This window comes from Mustelus asterias, chromosome 6, assembly GCF_964213995.1.
Source record: "Mustelus asterias chromosome 6, sMusAst1.hap1.1, whole genome shotgun sequence".
In the NCBI taxonomy this organism is placed as follows: Eukaryota; Metazoa; Chordata; class Chondrichthyes; order Carcharhiniformes; family Triakidae; genus Mustelus; species Mustelus asterias.
The window spans coordinates 130,011,806-130,031,783 of NC_135806.1; the positions used below are offsets into that span (position 1 = coordinate 130,011,806).

General features: G+C 46.9%; 2 protein-coding genes across 4 annotated transcripts in view; one reads left to right on the plus strand and one right to left on the minus strand.

Moving 5' to 3' along the window:
• cep44 (centrosomal protein 44) overlaps nt 1-19,074 on the minus strand; it is a 59,313-nt gene extending 40,239 nt beyond the window's left edge. The window contains exons 1-2 of one of the 2 annotated variants that reach the window (XM_078215115.1): nt 18,947-19,074; nt 8,487-8,582 (exon numbers count right to left, since the gene is read on the minus strand). In XM_078215115.1, the coding sequence (XP_078071241.1) occupies nt 8,487-8,575 (89 nt within the window). In that variant the 5' untranslated portion in view covers nt 8,576-8,582; nt 18,947-19,074. Of the gene's footprint in view, nt 1-8,486; nt 8,583-12,781; nt 13,285-18,946 lie in introns of those variants that run through there. The other variant, XM_078215114.1, reaches the window with a different exon arrangement.
• fbxo8 (F-box protein 8) overlaps nt 19,006-19,978 on the plus strand; it is a 110,897-nt gene continuing 109,924 nt past the window's right edge. For both annotated transcript variants that reach the window (XM_078215116.1, XM_078215117.1), the window contains exon 1: nt 19,006-19,126. The gene's annotated coding sequence lies outside the window, so the exon portion shown is untranslated. The remainder of the gene's footprint in view (nt 19,127-19,978) is intronic.

The following is a 19,978-nucleotide window of genomic DNA, read 5'->3' on the forward strand; positions in this document are numbered from 1 at the left end:
CTCATTCAGCAATGTAAAATGAAATCAGAAAATGCTGGAAAAACTCAGCATCTCTGGCAGCATTTGTGGAGGAAGAAACAGAGGGTGAGATTTTGCGGCCATGCTCGCCCCAAGACTGGAAAATCGTGCCCAAGATCAACGGATCAACGGAGTGCAATTCCTGTGGTGGGCGGGACAGGAAAATTCCACCCAGAGTTAATGTCTGGAGAGTGTATAACTCTTCTTGAGAGCACAGAGTCATATGCACTCAAAACGTTAACTCTGTTTCTCGCTCCACACGTGCTGCCAGACCTGCTGAGATTTTCTAGCATTTTCTGTTTTATTTCAGATCTCCACAATACTTTGCTTTTGCTATCCCAGAATATTAACATAGGTCATTTGACTCATGAAGACTTTCATTAGGCCATGTAATACCTACCATATCTTGGACTCACATAACTAATTCTTCCTGTTGCAAAGATAGCTGACTTAAAACCACACACCAATTACCACTACTCAAGCCAAGGTAGTTGGTTTCTGACAACATTTTCAGAGATGAAAATTCAATCAACACATAGAATGTTTAATCATCTCAAACTATCTTCCAACCTATACCCAAGCACATACTTTATAAAGAATGATGTAAAAGAAAAGGAATTAACAGTGACAAGTTTGAACAATATATTGAAGTTAGAATACTGAGTTGCGGGCATTCTCAATACATTAAAATCACATACTCGCCAGAATGGTGCTAGGGATGGAAAGCTATTATTATAAAAAGAAATTCGGAATTCTGCAACTAATTTCATTGAAACAAAGGTTTGTAAGAAATTTAAAAAGAAAATAAAGACTTCATTTATATAGCACTTTTCATGAACACCAGATCTTCCAAAATGCTTTACGGCCAATCAAGTACTTTTTAAAATGCAGTCACTATTGTAATGTAGGAACAATAACTTTTTAAAATCTGAAGGCTTTGCAGATGGTGAACAGAATAAACCTATTTCCTCTAGCTGGGTGGTCAGTGACAAAACGCTATCAATTTAAATATGTCACCAAGAGAGTGAGGCAAGAGATTGGGAGAAAACGCTTTACGCAGAGAAATGGTGATTGATTCTTCACTGCAGGAAGTGAATGAGGCAGAAACAACTGCACCTTGTATCGTAAAATTAGACAAATGAATGAATAGAACTTTATTGTCCACGCAAAAGTGAAAGTTTTTCTTTGGCTTCATCTCCAGTATAACCTATAATCATAAAGTCATTAGTTTAAAAACAGTGCCTATTTCATGTATATCTACATTCATACATTTGTGCATATATAACATGCATCCACACCAAACAAACATAACACATTGCATTCTGCCATTACAGCACCTACTTCACGGCAGCATGGTGGCCACAATGGCTAGCACAGCTGCCTCACAGCGCCAGGTACGTGGGTTCAATTCCCAGCTTGGGTAACTGTCTGTGCGGAGTCTGCACGTTCCCCCCTGTGTCTGCGTGGGTTTCCTCCGGGTGCTTCGGTTTCCTCCCACAGTCTGAAAGACGTGCTGGTTAGGTGCACTGGCCATGCTAAATTCTCCCGCAGTGTATCCGAACAGGTGCCGGAGTGTGGCGACGAGGGGATTTTCACAGTAACTTCATTGCAGTGTTAATGTAAGCCTACATGTAACATTAATAAATAAACTTAAACTACTGCATCTTACAAACAAAGGAAGATATGGGCTATGGAAAACATGTGTGGCAGTAGGTCCATTTTAGATTGGTCGGGCAAAGAGCTGGCACAGACAAAGCGGGCTGAGTGGTTTCCTGTTCTCCTGTAAACTCTGGTCCTGCATTTAAAAACTGGAGTTAATGATTACAGAATAAACTGCTTCTACTATGCGAATATCCCATATATCTACTAGCAATACAAAAAAAATCTATAGAGTGGTTACAGCACAGAAGGAGGCCATTTGGTCTACCATATCTGTGCTGGCTCCCTGTAAGAGCTACTCAACTAATCCAAATGCAATGTCCTTTTTCCCTGTAGCCCGCAATTTTTTTCTCTTCAGGTTGCAATTCTCTTTTGAAAGCCAGGATTAAATCTGCCTCCAACACACTCAGACAGTGCATTCTCTACATCCTAAGCACTCGCTGAATAGAAATGTTTTTCCTTACCCTGTCTCTGTTTTTTTTGCTGAATCTCTTAAATCAGTTTTCTCTGGTTCTCAAACCTGCTGCCAACAGGAACAGCTTCTCTCTATTTACTGTGTTCAGGCACCTTGTGGTTTTGAAACAATAACACTCAAGAAGCTCAACAGCATCCAAGCAAAGCAGCCTGCTTGATAGGCATCCCATCCACCACGCTCAATATTCTGATGCAAGTGGCAGCAGTATGTACTATCTACAAGATGCATTTATGATCTACAAGCAGCTCACCAAGGCTCCTTCAGCACCTGCAAATTTTACCACCAAAGGAACTAGGGCAACATGAGCACCACCTGCAAGGTACCCTCCAAGTCACACGCCATCATGACTCGGAATTATATCACCGTTGCTTCACTGTCCCTAGGTCAAAATCCTGGAACTCCCTTTCGAACAGCACTGTTGGTCGACCTAAATCACATGGACCACAGAGGTTCAAGAAGGCAGCTTTTCAAGAGTAATTAGAGGTGGTCATTAAATACTAGACTGGCCAGCAGCGATGCCAACATTCCATGAAAAAATGTAAAACAAAACTCTCCATCTTCTTTATGGAGAACATATTAGCTTTTCCTATCTGGGTTAGGTAAGTGTAAATGTCCTTAACACCAAGGCAGCATTTGACCGAGTGTGGCATCAAGGAGACCAAGCAAAACTGAGAATCAGGGGAAAACTCTCCACTGGTTGAAATTATACCGAGCACAAAGGAAGATAGCTGTAGTTGTTGAAGGTTAATAATCTCAGTCCTAGGACATCAATGCAGAAGTTCCTCAGGGTAGTGTCCTAGTCCCAACCATCTTCACCTGCTTCATCAATGACCTTCCTTCATTATGAAGTCAGCAGTCGGGTTGCTTGCTGGTAATTGCACATTGTGCACCATTTGCAACTCCTCAGATAGTGAAGCAGTCCTTGCCCATATGCAGCAAAACTTGGACTGACAGGTTTGGGCTGACAAGTGGCAAGTAACATTCACACCACATAAGTGCCAAATAATGACCATCTCTAACAAGAGATAAACTGAACATCTCCCCTCAACACTCAATGGCATTACACCCCATCCACCACCAGCACACAATAGTAGTGAGGTGCACTATTTACAAAATGCAATGTTGCAACTCACCAAGGCTCCTTTGAAAGGACCCTCCTAACCTGCGACCTCTACCACCTAGGACAGGGGCGGTAGATGCGTGGGAACATCACCACCTGCAAGTTCCTCTCCAAGTCACACACCATCCTGATCTGAAACTATATCACTGTTCCTTCATTGTTTCTAAATCAAAATCCTAGAACTCCCTCCTGAACACTGGGGGCCCCATTTTACCATTTTGATTCTGGGCGGACTTGAAACTGGGAGTTTTTCAGATCCGACTTTTAGAACCATTCTCAGACGTCCCCATATATGCACTCTGCCTGAAAAAAATATCAGCAATTCCAAATCGCGCTGCAGAAGCCTGTGGGCGGTACTTAACGCACCCAAAACCCTGCAGCTCCAATCGGCGCCTCCAACTGTGCATACGCAGAGAAAAAAAGATAGAATGTGGCTCCCCTGCCACATCGCTCCCGAGCCGGATAATGCCTCCCCCTGGCCCCCAGAGACATTGCCCCAACCCCCACAACGTTACTGACCCCCTTACCCCCCACCCAGACTACTCGCGGGCCCTTACCCGCCCTTCCTCCTCACTGATCTCAGGCAGAGTAGCAGCGGACCCCCCCTTCTCCCACACTGATCTCAGGCAAAGTGGCAGCGGAACACCCTTCCCCCTCTCTGATCTCAGGCAGAGTAGCAGCGGACCCCCCCTTCTCCCTCACTGATCTCAGGCAGAGTGGCAGCGGAACCCTCCTTCCCCCTCTCTGATCTCAGGCAGAGTGGCAGCGGAACCCCCTTCCCCCTCTCTGATCTCAGGCAGAGTGGCAGCGGAACCCCCCTTCCCCCTCTCTGATCTCAGGCAGAGTGGCAGCGGAACCCCCTTCCCCCTCTCTGATCTCAGGCAGAGTGGCAGCGGAACCCCCCCTTCCCCCTCTCTGATCTCAGGCAGAGTGGCAACGGAACCCCCTTCCCCCTCTCTGATCTCAGGCAGAGTGGCAGCGGAACCCTCCTTCCCCCTCACTGATCTCAGGCAGAGTGGCAGCGGACCCCCCTTCCCCCTCTCTGATCTCAGGCAGAGTGGCAGCGGAACCCCCCCCTTCCCCCTCTCTGATCTCAGGCAGAGTGGCAGCGGAACCCCCTTCCCCCTCTCTGATCTCAGGCAGAGTGGCAGCGGAACCCCCCCTTCCCCCTCTCTGATCTCAGGCAGAGTGGCAGCGGAACCCCCTTCCCCCTCTCTGATCTCAGGCAGAGTGGCAGCGGAACCCCCCTTCCCCCTCTCTGATCTCAGGCAGAGTGGCAGCGGACCCCCCTTCCCCCTCTCTGATCTCAGGCAGAGTGGCAGCGGACCCCCCTTCCCCCTCTCTGATCTCAGGCAGAGTGGCAGCGGAACCCTCCTTCCCCCTCACTGATCTCAGGCAGAGTGGCAGCGGACCCCCCTTCCCCCTCTTTGATCTCAGGCAGAGTGGCAGCGGATCCCCCTTCCCCCTCACTGATCCAACGCCCGAATCGGACTTTTGTACAGCATGTCTGTTTCGCACCGACTCTGGATGGGCGAATGCGGTGGTAAAGGGGGAAGTGCCGGTAAGGTTGGGCGTGCAGCCCATTAAGTCAATTTAAATGCACGCAAATGCATTTAAATGGCCGTCACGCCCGTTTTGGGCGCGGTCCTGATCATGGCCATTTTCAGACCTTGGTAAAGAGGGAACCGGCATGGAGGTGGGCGTAGATCGTGCTACCCGCCTCACGCCCGACTTTATCCAGTTTTCGCGCCCGAAAACGGGCACAACTTGATGATAAAATCGGGCCCTGTGTGTGTACCCACAGTTTGCAACGCTCCTTGAAGATAGCTCACCACATTAAAATGTTGGCCTAACCAGCAGCACCCACATCTCATGAAATGTTTTTTAAAAAGATGGACATGTAACTGAAGTTCTTCATCGCCAAAATCATTCTTGTAAATCTCTTCTTCTCCACCATCTCTTCCTCTTGAAGCTCTAGATTCAGCTACACTATACTACTTCCTTAGATTTGCAGTAGCTGTCAAAATTTTTAATGCCTGCAGGCTGGTTACTCTATGGTAAATAACTCACCTCTTGTCTTCCCAAAGTCTGTCCACCATCAATAAGGCACAAGTCGGGAGGGTGAGACAGAGTATATTGCTTGATTGGCGCCATAGCTGCCACCTTAAACATCCACTCTCTCCACCACCAACAGACAGTGCCAGCAGTATGTACCACATAAGATACACTGCAGCAATTAGCCATGACTCTTTCGACATCACCTTCCAAACTAGTGACCTCAACAATTAGAAAGACACGGAAGACATGGAAACACCACCACCAGCAAGTTCTCCTCCAAGCCATACACCATCCTAAGAGTACTGTGGGCGTACCTGCACCAGATAGACTGTACGGTTCAAGGTGACTCACCACCATCTTATCAAAGGCAATTAGGAATGGACAACAAATGCAGGCATTGCCCACGATGCTCACATGGCATGAGAGACTAATCAAAATTATGGGTGTTATTTTTCCCAGGCCTGCCTGCCATAAGAATCAACACTGGCAGGACGGAAAATTTGATGGACCAGAAAAAGATGAGTTGACTTCAGATAGGAATTTCTGATCCCAGCTCAGGCAGAACCAGAAAATCCCGCCCTCTGCCTCCTTTCAACTTCTGAGTTTATAAATAATGGTTTCTGAGCTAAACACACCAAATGAGTAACCACACATCATTTTGAACAATCAGCAGTTGAACAGTTCTCAGAAAGAATTTTCATAGAATCATAGAAACCCTACAGTACAGAAAGAGGCCAATCGGCCATCGAGTCTGCACCGACTACAATCCCACCCAGGTCCTACCCCCACATCCCGACATATTTATCCACTAATCCCTCTAACCTATGCATCTCAGGACACTAAGGGCAATTTTTAGCATGGCCAATCAACCTAACCCGCACATCTTTGGACTGTGGGAGGAAACCGGAGCACCCGGAGGAAACCCACGCAGACACGAGGAGAATGTGCAAACTCCACACAGACAGTGACCCAAGCTGGGAATCAAACCCAGGTCCCTGGAGCTGTGAAGCAGCAGTGCTAATCACTGTGCTACCGTGCCGCCCGTTTGTTTGTGTGGAACTTTAACCAGCAGAATCACAATTGATATTTTGTCCCTTTTTCATATTTATGATTTTATCATCGTCAAGGAGTGTTTGTTGGTACTGGTAATCTACTTGAGCAGCTGGAGTCAGCATCAAGCATGTTCTGGGCTAAGAACCATCTGTTTATCATGCCATATAGGTGTGACCTAATGACTGGCAATGCCTGGAGATCACTGAAAGGGTAATTTGCAATGTAATCAAGTTACAAGAACTGAAGGAGTTTGAAAAATATGATAAATACACTGAGGATAAAATTCACATCTCAAGGAGACAGACAGGAAATCAAGTTGGCCATTGCCTTGTTCCTTTCATAAAATGAATTCTAAAATGTCCCAAGAGAGCCTGAGAAATATGAACAATTATTGCTTTATGGACTTTGACAGTGTTTGATCTCAAGTTCAAATCTCTGGCTTCACATGTTAAAATGCATCCAAATGTCTGGATAAATACCAGAGGACAAACTTGTTCCTTTTAACATTATTGGTGGAAGGTTTCCTGTAACCCACTACAAAGACGAGTAAACTTGATCTCTTTCTGTTCAACAGCCTGGCAATCAAAGGAGTTTTGGTGAATCTGTGTATTGGAAGGCAGTTTAAACTACAACCTATGGGTGATTTCTTCCCCACAAAGTCTAAATGTTAAATAACTATGTAGCCCCAGTCCCTAGCTATATTGACACTGGCAAGGCCAGCATTTTTTCTTTGTTTTTATTCCAATTCAATCAAATCAAGTCCAATTCAGAGTCTCAACAAGTTGAGACATTCCCAATCCAAGCTGACAAGACAGGGCTCTCACCTCCTGTCTTGGGCTTGATCTACATGATCCAAGCTGATTGGAGTAGGCATAGCTCCTCCTCCAAGGCTTGATCTCATTTGCATCTTAGCCAAAAGGCCGAGATGCCGCTTTTAAAAATTGCTTCAAATGAAGCTAAAATGTAACCTAATGACTTCAACCAAGTACAGCATGTCGATACTACACTTGATCTTAGCCAAAAGGCCGATATTGAGACTGGCAAGGCCAGCATTTACTGCTTCTCCACAGTTTTCCTGAATTCTTTGAAGTGACTTAATTCAACTCAGTACTTTGCTGGGCCAAGAGATATGTCACACATGTTGGTCACACATCAGCCACACTGGGCAAAGACAGCAGTCTTCAATCCCAAAAGCACATATGAGAACGAATAGGTTTTTACAACAATCTGACAGCACCATGGTCACTGCTACTGATATCAGCTTTTTGATCCAAATTCCTCTTTGAACTGATTTCAAATTCTCAAACTAATTTGGTTAGACTGAACTGCTCCAGATTGTAAAATAGCCACTCCACAACCAGCTTACCACAAGGGTTACTCTCATCAGTTTGATAGTAAAGGAGTATAATTGGAGCAAAACATGAGAAACTTTAATTTGAATCTAGGCCACAGCAAGTCATGGGTTTAAGTCCCCATTCCATTTTTAAAGTTACAAAGCCAATTCTTAGAGAGGACCGGGCAAACCAAATTCGTTCTTTAATTGCTCCAAAACCAAATTCAAACTCCAATTGAATCCAATTCATGGTCCCCACAAGAGAGACATACAAGATCCAAGCTGACAAGATAAGGCATTTCACCCTATCTAGGGCTTGATCCAAAGTTTGATCTAAGCCAAAAGGCTGAGAAGCCCCCACTCAAGAGGTCTTAACATAATCTAGGCTGACACATCAGTGCAATATTGAGGGGATATCAGAGATGCCATCTATTGAATGCCACATTAAACCAAGGCGCCATCTGCTCTCTCAGGTAGACATAAAAAATCCCAAAGACACGAGTTGAAGATTAGTCTTCTCCTCAGTGTCCTGGCCAAAACATATCCTCAAAATAAATTATCTGGTCAGTGTCTCTTTGCTGTTTGTGGGATCTTGTTATATGCAAATTTGTTGCCACATTTCAAGTGACTAAATTTCAAAACTGCTCAATTGCCTGCATAATGTTTTGTGACAATTTGAGGTAGTGAAAAAACATGGAAAACAAAGTGATCACACTTTTTAATCTTCTGGCTCATTTAAATAATCACACTGTTGTATGGTGGTTACTTACCAACTATAATCAATATCTTGAGGATAATTCAATGAGCGAAGACTTTGTTCTAATTTTCGAAGGGATCCCTTCAAATCACCAGTTGCCATCTGAAGTCTACAAACACAAATAAACGGTCAAAAAGTCCTTGCATCCATCTCACTCAGTGCAATTTATTAAAAGTTGTTCAAAGAGTCAGTCACTTTTGCTAACAAGCAAACTCCATAACTTTTCAGTAGTACTGAGAAGCAAGATAGAAATAGAACAGGTATAAAGAAAGGTGCATTCCCAGCTGTGCTTCGGACAAAAGCACTTCACCAAATTTATTACTTTACAAAGCAATGATTATTCTGGTAGATCAACTGGCAACAAATGCAGGACAGCCAGTAACGCCCATGTCCCATGAATGAACAAAAAAAAATCATGCGAAAAAGATCCCACAAACAGCACTGGGATATTAAACAATTATCTGATTTTTGGTTACATAGGGAGTGATTTTACAGGGTTCCAGCCAACATATTTCCAACTGGGGGCCACATAAAATAGGACAGATGGCGAGCCCACCTCCTTTCATCCCACCCCCAACCCTCCATAATGTAATGGGCAGTTAAGGCATCAGCCAACGATGGGAAAGCTGAACCATTTACAACTACTTTCAGACAAAAGTGCCAAGCAGACAATCCACTTTCCCAGATTCACAGATGCCAGTTCTCAGCCATTTCAACTGATTCCACAAGAAACAGCTGAAACTATGCATAGACTACGGGCCCTGAGAATATTCTGGCAATAGAACTGAAGACTTGTGCTCCAGAACTAACTGAGCCCCCAGCTAAATATGTTCCAGTACAGCTACAGCCCAGGTGTCGACCTGAAAGTGTAGAATATTGCCGAGGTATATCATATCCACAAAAAGGACAAATCCAATCCAACCAATTACCGCCCCATCAGCAAAGTGGTAGAAAGTGTCATCAACAGTGCTATCAAGCAGCACTTACTCAGCTGTAAACTCCTAGTGATGCTCAGATTGGATTCCGCCAGGGTCACTTGGCACCTGACCTCATTATAGTCTTGGTCCAAACATGGACAAAAGAACTGACCCCAAAAGGGGATGTGAAAGAGATTGCCCTTGATGTCACAACAGTATTTGACCGAGGGTGGCATTAAGGAGTCTTGGCAACATTAAAGTAAATGGAAATCAAGAGGAAATCTCCCCCTTCCAGTTGGAGTCATACTTAGCTCAAAAGGAAGGTAGTTGTGGTTATTGGAGTCAATCATCTCAGTACCAGGACATAGAAACATAGAAAAACTACAGCACAAAACAGGCCCTTTGGCCCCACAAGTTGTGCCGAACATATCCTTACCTTCTAGGCCTACCTATAACCCTCCATCCTATTAAGTCCCATGTACTCATCCAGGAGTCTCTTAAAATACCCTATTGAGTTTGCCTCCACCACCACTGACGGTAGCCGATTCCACTCGCCCACCACCCTCTATGTGAAAAACTTCCCCTTAACATTTCCCCTGTACCACATCACTGCAGGAGTTCCTCAGGGTAGTGTCCAAGGCCCAGCTGCTTCAATGATCTTCCTTCCATCATAAGATCAGACATTAGCTGATGGTGGGGCGGCACGGGGGCACAGTGGTTAGCACTGTTGCTGCACAGCACCAGGAACCCAGGTTCAATTCCCGGCTTGGGTCACTGTCTGTGCAGAGACTGCACGCTCTCCCCGTGTCTGCATGTGTTTCCTCCGGGTGCACTGGTTTCCTCCGGATGCTCTAGTTTCCTCTCTCAGTCCGAAAGATGTGCTGGATGTGTTAAATTCTCCCTCAGTGTACCCAAAGAGGCGCCGGACTGTAGTGACCAGGGCATTTTTACAGTAACTTCATTGCAATGTTAATGTAAGCCTACTTGTGACACTAATAAATAAACTTAAAACTTAAATTTAGATTGCGCCATGTCCAGCACCATTTGCGGTTCCTCAGAAACCGAACTGATCAGTGCCCATATGCACAAGACTGGGACATATTTCAGGCTTGAGCTGATAAATGACAAGTAATATTTGCGCCAGACAAGTGCCAGGCAATGACCATCCCAAACAAGAGAGAATCCAAATATCTCCCTTTGACATTCAATGGCATTACCATCCCACTAACAACATCCTGGGTGGTTACCATTAACCAGAAACTGAACTGGACCAGCCAGATAAGTACTGTGCCTACAAAAGCTGGTCAGAGGCTGGGAATTATGAGGTGAATAACTCCCCAAAGCCTATCCACCACCTACACGGCACTAATTAGGAGTTTAATGGAATCCACTTGCCTGGATGAGTGCAGTTCTAGCAACACTCAAGCTCTACACCATCCAGGATGAAGCAGCCCGTTAGATTGGCACCCCATCTACAACCTTAAACATTCACTCACTCCCCCAGCAACACAGTGGGAGCAGTGTGTACTATTCACAAGATGTACTGCAGCAACTCACAAGTTTTGTTCGACAGCACCTTCCAAACCTGTGACCTCTACCACCGAGAGAACAAGGGCAGAAAATGGGGAACACCTGGAAGTTCCCCTCCAAGTCACACACCATCCTGATTTGGAACGATATTGCAATTCCTTCACATTATATTGTTACATAGCAGAGCAGGTTCGAGGGGCTGAGTGGCTTACTCCTGCTCTTATTTGTGCACAAGTTGCTGTGCTTTGCAAGCTCACATCCCTCAGTGAGACTTCTTCCAAGGCCAGCGGACACAATAGAAAAGGCATAATATCATCACTTAGCTGGTACAGTCGCTTTCGGACTACCTGAGAATGTTCTAGTTTGTTTGGAGCAGCAAATATGTGTATTACTTCAGTGCTGCTGTGAAACAGATAGGCACTTTTGGTGCTCCCTCTTGTCAGGTGACTCTGCAGCAACCCAATGTTAATGTTGTTACAAAAATACAATGAAGTGAGGTTTCAATCGAGGAACAGATATTATTGCCGAAGTGGAGACGGGGGGTTGTTGGGGTTCCAGAACAGGGAGATGACCGAGGACCAAGAGAAGGGGAAATGCGATTGTAGCACGGATCTGACTCCGAGGGAAGGGGAGCAGGGGAATTGGGTGGGAGCTAGGCAGGGCTCAGGATTCCAGCTCTGGGAGGGGGGTTGAAGGGGTCACGGCTCTGGCCCTGGGGGCATGGTGGGGGTGTAGATCAGGGCTTCAGTCCTGGGAGTCGAGGAGGGATTCAGGGTTCCGGCCCCGGGGGTTGCAGTGGTGATGGGCGGGGAGGTCAGAACTCCAGCCCCCCGAGGTCAGGGCTCTGGTCTCAGGGGGGGGTCGTTAGGGGTCAAGGCTCCGGGGGGTCATGCCTCAGGCCCTGGGGTTTGGGGAAGGTCAGGGCTCCAGCCTCCGGGGGTCAAGGGGAGCTGTCAGAGCTCCAGGCCTGGGTGTTCGAGGTGGGGGTCAGGGCTCTGGATCCGGTGGTTGAGGTGGGGGTCAGGGCTCCGGCCCCGGTGTTTAAGGTGGGGGTCAGGGCCCTGGGGTTCGAGGTGGGGGTCAGGGCTCCGGATCCGGTGGTCGAGGTGGAGGTCAGGGCTCCGGCCCCGGTGTTTAAGGTGGGGGTCAGGGCCCTGGGGTTCGAGGTGGGGGTCAGGGCTCCGGCCCCGGTGTTTAAGGTGGGGGTCAGGGCTCCGGCCCCGGTGTTTAAAGTGGGGGTCAGGGCCCCGGGGTTCAAGGTGAGGGGGTCAGAGAGCTCTGACCCCGGGGTTCAAGGTGGGGGTTAAGGCTCCAGCCCCGGGGTTCGACGTGGGGGTCAGGGCTCTGGATCCGGTGGTCGAGGTGGAGGTCAGGGCTCCGGCCCCGGTGTTTAAAGTGGGGGTCAGGGCCCCGGGGTTCAAGGTGAGGGGGTCAGAGAGCTCTGACCCCGGGGTTCAAGGTGTGGGTTAGGGCTCCAGCCCCGGGGTTCGAGGTGAGGGGCAGGGCTCTGGCCGCAGGGTTCGAGTTGGGGGGGCAGGGTTCTGGCTCCGTGGTTCAAGGTGGGGTCAGGTCTTCGGCCCCAGGATTCAAGGTGGGGTCAGGGCTCCAGCCCCGGGGTCTGAGGTGGGGGGTCAGGGCTCCAGCCCCAGGGTCTGAGGTGGGGGGTCAGGGCTCTAGCCCCGGGGTTCGAGGTGGGGGTCAGGGTTCCGGTCCCGGGGTTCGAGTTGGGGGTCAGGGGGCCAGATGTTGTGAGCCCAGAGGGTTATGGGCAGAGAGGATGATGGGAAATGTGACCAATGTGGAGGCAGAGCATCTCCCCCCCCCAACCACCAGCGTGTCAGCTGACAAAACTCCCCCTCACCTGTTGGCCGGCTCCGCTCCACCCGCTTCTGGATTCTTTTAACGGACTGGGGTGGGGGATGGTGTTGGGTGGGACCACCGCGTCCTCGCGCGGCCGGGTTTGAATTTGATTGACAGCTTCTCTCACTCACTGAGGGGCTGCAGCGGGAGCCTCGCGCGGCCGGGTTTGAATTTGATTGACAGCTTCTCTCACTCACTGAGGGGCTGCAGCGGGAGCCTCGCGCGGCCGGGTTTGAATTTGATTGACAGCTTCTCTAACGGCCGCCTCACTCGCTCTCTTCGCGCCGGGCGGGTGGATGCGGCCGATCGCAATTCCGCGCCGCACTTTCCCAAACAAGAGGAATTTTCTCTCTCTTTCTCTCCACTTTATGTGCAGCCGACAACTCTTCTGGTTCAGCTCTTGAATATAGCACCCCCCCTCCCCAAACCAAACACAATTATTCTATCTCATGTTCTTTCAGTTGATCGAATGTGCCGCTTCCATTACAGAAATAGGGATGCTACAACGAGTATATGCATTTATATAGCGCCCGCTACCTGGTTAAAATATCCCATTCCAAAGAGGAGTTATGAAACTAAATCAAACAAACCAAGACACAAAGAAATATTAGGTCAAATGATTGATACAATCTAAACACTTCCATGCATTTGTGGTAAGAGTTTTAACACCACCAGGTTAAAGTCCAACAGGTTTATTTGGTAGCAAATACCATTAGCTTTCGGAGCGCTGCTCCTTCGTCAGATGGAGTAGAAATCTGCTCTCAAAAGAGCAGATTTCCACTCCATCCGACGAAGTAGCAGCGCTCCGAAAGCTAATGGTATTTGCTACCAAATAAACCTGTTGGACTTTAACCTGGTGTTGTTAAAACTCTTACTGTGTTCACCCCAGTCCAACGCCGGCATCTCCACATCGTGTTTAGATTGTACAGGACATAACATGCCATTTTGTCTAATGTCTTTGGCGATGATTGTGCTCTAAATCAACCTTCTCTAAGCATCATTTTTTAAAAGTTTATTTATTAGTGTCACAAGTAGGCTTACATTAACACTGCAATGAAGTTACTGTGAAAATCCCCTAGTCGCCACACTCCGGTGCCTGTTCGAGTACACTGAGGGAGAATTTAGCATGGCCAATGCAAGTAACTAGCACGTCTTTTCGACTGGGCGGAAACCGGAGCATCCGGAGGAACTGACGCAGACATGGGGAGAATGTTCAAACTCCACGCAGATAGTGATCCAAGCCAGGAATCAAACCCGGGTCCCTGGCATTGTGGGGCAGCAGTGCTAACCACAGTGCCATTGGGCTGCCCCAATCTCATATCCTTCCAGTAATTTCTTCTGCATACACTTAAATCTATCTATACTCTCTCGCCTCAACTATTCCCCCATGGTCGCAAATTTCACATTCTGACTGCTCAATGTCTAAATAAAAGTTTCTCCTCGAATCCCCATTGGGCTTATTAACGACTATCTCACAACATAATTCCCTTAGTTTTGGACTCGCTACAACTGGAAACATTTTCTCACATCATCATTCGCCCGTCATTATTTTAAAGACCTCTATTAAGTTAATCCACAACCTTCTTTAAGAGAAAAGAACCACAGCTTGTTTGATCTTTCCGGATCGTGACATTTGATTTATTATTGTCACATGCATTGGGATACAGTGACAAGTATTGTTTCTTGCATATTGTACAGGCAAAACATACCGTTCAGAGAGTACATAGGGGAGAAGGAAAGGATAAAGTGCAGAATACAGTGAAAAACAGCATTATTGGAAAGTTTAGAAGAGTTAGAGTTCAGTTTTAAGAGCGCAGAATGAGGATAAAAGATGAAATTAGAGGGTATGCTGGGGACAGCTCGTAAGAAGTTGCCTCACTCGGGCACCAGTGATAAGAACCTCTCAGTTCACACATTCTTTTTAATCTCAAGTAACAATTTTGTTGATCCCCATTTTACTCATGCACGTAAGGCAAAGTCGCTGTAGTCCCAGATGACCATAGGTCTTGAAAGGGGAGAGCTGACTGGTGGTGATTTAACCTGAGGATCACCACACCTCAGGTGAGGGGCAAAGTTGAGAAGACGGAACCTTTATGAAGAACCTCAGCCAGTACAGGAATTGAGCCCATGCTATTGGCGTCACTCTGCATCACAAACCAGCCATCCAGTCCACTGAGTTAACCAACTCATGCATGTATAAAGCAGGTATAAGAACTTAACGCTCTCTGATTATCTAAAACTGTTCAAGGTATTAATTCATCCTACTCTCAATATATACATTAGTAATATCTTTGAATTGATTTATTATTGTCACATGTATTAACATATAGTGAAAAGTGTTGTTTCTTGCATGCTATACAGACGAAACATACCGTTCATAGAGAAGGAAACGAGAGAGTGCAGAATGTAGTGTTACAGTCATAGCTAGGGTGTAGAGAAAGAACAACTTAAGGCAAGGTAAGTTCATTCAAAAGTCTGACAGCACTAGGGAAGAAGCTGTTCTTGAATCAGTTGGTACGTGACCTCAGGCTTTTGTATCTTTTTCCCGAAGGAAGGTGGAAGAGAGAATGTCCGGGGTGTGTGGAGTCCTTAATTATGCTGGCTGCTTTGCCGAGGCAGCGGGAAATGTAGACAAAGTCAATGGATGGGAGGCTGGTTTGCGTGATGGATTGGGCTACATTCATGACCTTTTGAAGTTCCTTGCGGTCTTGGGCAGAGCAGGAGCCATACCAAGCTGTGATACAACCAGAAAGAATGCTTTCCATGGTGCATCTGTAAAAGTTGGAGAGAGTTGTAGCTGACATGCCAAATTTCCTTCGTTTTCTGAGAAAGTGGAGAAAGTATCCTGACAACAGATGGAGCTAACTGGTCTATAATTTCCTGGTTTCTCTCTCTCACCTTTCTTAAATAGGGGAGTGACGTGCACAATTTTAAAAGGTAGAGAGAAGGAATTGTTTCTGAAATATATCAGAATTTTGAACATCAAACTCGATCTAATCAAATGAGGAAGGAGGCATCGCTGCATTTGGCTCTGGTGAGTGAGGTCACTTGGAAAAAGTATCAGATGGGGAACATGATCATAGGTTTAGATTAGCAATGGAAGAGAACAAGGAGAAGTCCAAAGTGGAAAAGAAATTGAAGGAGGGTCAATTTCAATGGGGGATGGGGTATTTACAAGAGATCTGGCCCTGGAGGCAAAGCTATAATGGAATAGTGGGCAGCCTTGAAAGAGGTGGTTTGGATAGAATCAAGGAACACTCCCATTAAGGGGAAAGCTAGGACAAAGAAAGCTCGAGCTCCCTGGATGAAGAATGAGATAAAGAGTAAGATGAAGCAGAAAGAGTGCCTATGACCAATTTCAGGATGATAAACAAGTGAGAACAAGGCTGAATATAGAAATGATGGAAATAAATATTTTCAACTTGGAGATAATGGTGTTTCCACACCACCCTTGTCTTTCCAGGTAAGAGACCATAGGTTTGGATGTGCTTTTGGAGAGGCCTTGGCCAGTTTCTAATTACGTGAAGAACCTGAAACCAATATGATCAAAATAATTTGCATTTGTAGGACCTTTTATGTGCCCAGTCTGTACCAAAGTACCTCGGCACAAAACACAACAGTCCATCTGCGCACACCGCAAACCCACCAACAGCAATGGCGTGATTCCTTTAATATCAGCGGTGTTGATCGAGTGTCCAGGGTCCCGGGTTCGATTCCCAGCTCGGGTCACTGTCTGTGTGGAGTTTGCACATTCTCCTCGTGTCTGCGTGGGTTTCCTCCGGGTGCTCCGGTTTCCTCCCACAGTCCAAAGATGTGCGGGTTAGGTTGATTGGCCAGGTTAAAAATTGCCCCTTAGAGTCCTGGGATGTGTAGATTAGTGGGTAAATATGTGGGGGTAGGGCCTGGGTGGGATTGTGGTCGGTGCAGACTCGATGGGCCGAATGGCCTCCTTCTGCACTGTCGGGTTTCTATGATTTCTATGATAAATATTGGCTTGAAACTGGCGAGATCACGGCTTCAAACCAGCGGAGAGGGATCTTTGACATACCACCCTCCTCCACCCCCCAACACCCACTAAATGGGGTGGGCAGACAATTTGTCTTAACATCTTGTCTGAAAGACCTCAGGGCACAGCCCATCAGTATGGCACTAGCGATGTCAGCCTGGATTGAGACGAGAAAGCCACTGGAATAAAAACAGAAGATGCTGGATAAACAGTTCATAGAATCCTAACAGTGCAGAAGGAGGCAATTCGGCCTGCACTGACAACAATTCCACCTATCCCCATAATCCCATGTATTAGCACTGCTAGGCCCCCCTGACACTAGGGAGCAATTTAGCATAGCCAATCCACCTAATGCATACATCTTTGGAGTGTGGGAGGAAACTGGAGCACCCGGAGGAAACCCACATAGACACGAGAAGAATGTGCAAACTTCACAGAGGCCAGAATTGAACCTGGATTGAATTGAATTGGCGCTACGAGGTAGCAGTGCTAACCACTGTGCTACCCATAACTGTGGTGAAGGGTCATATTAACTCGAAACTTAACTGTGTTCCTCTCTCTCTCTCTAGCCCGTAGAACCATAAAAAGGTTACAGCCATTACAGCAAGGAGCAGGCCATTCAGCCCATCTTGTGCATACTAGCCTGAGGATACCCAGGTACCCTTTCTAATCTCTGAGTTTATGTAGCATTTTAAAGTTTTTTTTTCAGATTTTCAGGACTTGCAGCCTTTTGCTGCTATTTAAGAAAAACCCTGGGGTGAAATTTGAACACAGTAAGAAGTTTGACAACACCAGGTTAAAGTCCAACAGGTTTATTTGGTAGCAAAAGCCACAAGCTTTCGGAGCCTTAAGCCCCTTCTTCAGGTGAGTGGGAATTCTGTTCACAAACAGGGCATATAAAGACACAAACTCAATTTACAGAATAATGGTTGGAATGCGAATACTCACAGCGAATCAAGTCTTTAAGGTACAAACAATGTGAGTGGAGAGAGCATTAAGACAGGTTAAAGAGATGTGTATTGTCTCCAGACAGGACAGCCGGTGAGACTCTGCAGGTCCAGGCAAGCTGTGGGGATTACAGATAGTGTGACATGAACCCAATATCCCGGTTGAGGCCGTCCTCATGTGTGCGGAACTTGGCAATTAGTTTCTGCTCAGCAACTCTGCGCCGTTGTGTGTCGTGAAGGCCTCCAACGTTGTCTACCTGATACGCTGCTGGAAAGGATTTCCCGAGGCATGGTACATTGGGGAAACCATGCAGACGCTGCGACAACGGATGAATGAACACCGCTCGACAATCACCGGGCAAGACTGTTCTCTTCCTGTTGGGCATTCGGCCTCTGATATTCGGGTAAGCGTTCTCCAAGGCAGCCTTCACGACACACGACGGCGCAGAGTCGCTGAGCAGGAACTGATAGCCAAGTTCCGCACATGAGGACGGCCTCAACCGGGATCTTGGGTTCATGTCACACTATCTGTAATCCCCACAGCTTGCCTGGACTTGCAGAATTTCATTGGCTGTCCTGTCTGGAGACAATACACATCTCTTTAACCTGTCTTAATGCTCTCTCCACTCACATTGTTTGTACCTTAAAGACTTGATTAGCTGTGAGTATTCGCATTCCAACCATTATTCATGTAAATTGAGTTTATGTCTTTATATGCCCTGTTTGTGAACAGAATTCCCACTCACCTGACGAAGGAGCTTAAAGCTCCGAAAGCTTGTGTGGCTTTTGCTACCAAATAAACCTGTTGGACTTTAACCTGCTGCTGTTAAACTTCTTACTGTGTTTACCCCAGTCCAACGCCAGCATCTCCACATCGTGAAATTTGAACCCACAGCCTCCCAGTTAGTTGCCAAGGGGGGTCAGCTCCCTAAGATCACATGACACTCCACGGCGCATGCCCGCGGTGAAAGGGCCAATTGGCGTTAATGACGTCTCCGCCTCCAACAAACGTCCTGCGCTATCGCGTCACGGTCTCGACGTCGCTTTCAGCGTGATTCCGTCACGCCACTGACATCAAGCGACCGCTTTCACGCAGGCGCCTTGAGGGGGGGAAAAAAGTTAATGAGACGCAGGAGGGGGTTTAAAGTGAAAGTACCGCGGCGGCCCTTATTTTTAAAAAATCCGATTTATTTTCGTTCCTCCCTTCACCTACCGCCCCTCGGATGGCTCCGAATGAAGACCTTCGCGGGCTGACTTCTTATTTTGCCGACCGATTGTAATCTCATCCCTTCCCTCCCCTTTTATATTTTTGTTGTCCCTTTCTCCTCCTCCTCCGGTTGTTGTTGTTTTTTTGGAGCCGTCGTGGAAATCCGAGGAACCGCGGCTCCAACAGGTAGGCGGGGTCTGCGCGAGCGCTTTGCTCGGTCTACCTAACTTTGCTGCTGGGGAGGAGGAGGGGCCCCGCGCGCCTGGCGTCAGCTGGCCAATCGGCAGCCGCGGTTGGCGACGCTGAAAGGCGGGGCCATTGTGTATTGGCAGCAGGTTAGGTTGCGGCGGGCAATGTTGTGACTGAAGGTGGGGGTGGGGAGAGGGCTAGTTCCAAACAGCATCTGTGCACCTATAAGTGGTGTGTGCATTTTAAATAAGTCAATTCGCCGACAGGTATTCCATTTGCAATGCTTTCAGGAGGATTTGCAAACCACCTTCCTATGGCTTGCAGTGTTTTCAAGAGGAATTGTAAAACTATCTTCCCGTGGCTTGCAGTGTTTTCAGGAGGAATTGTAAAACTATTGCTGAAGAATTAGGAGTGATAAAAGCAAGTTACTGCGGATGCTGGAATCTGAAACCAAAAGAGAAAACGCTGGAAAATCTCAGCAGGTCTGGCAGCATCCGTCAGGAGAGAAAAGCGTTTCGACTCCAGATGACCCTTAAAGCAAATTAGGAATGATGCATTGATTTGATTTTATTATCACATGTATTGGGATACAGTGAAAAGCATTTTTTGAATACTATACAGACAAAACGTACCATTCATGTAGGAGAAGGAAAGGAGAGGTGCGGGGATTTAGTGTTGCAGTTACAGAGAGGGTGTAGAGAAAGATCAGCTTAATAGATGATAGATCCATTCAAACGGAAGAAGCTTTTCTTGAGTTGGTTGGTGCTTGTTCTCAGACTATTGTATCTTTTTCATGACGAAAGAATGTGGAAGAGAGTATAAAATACTGAAAAATCTCAGCAGGTCTGA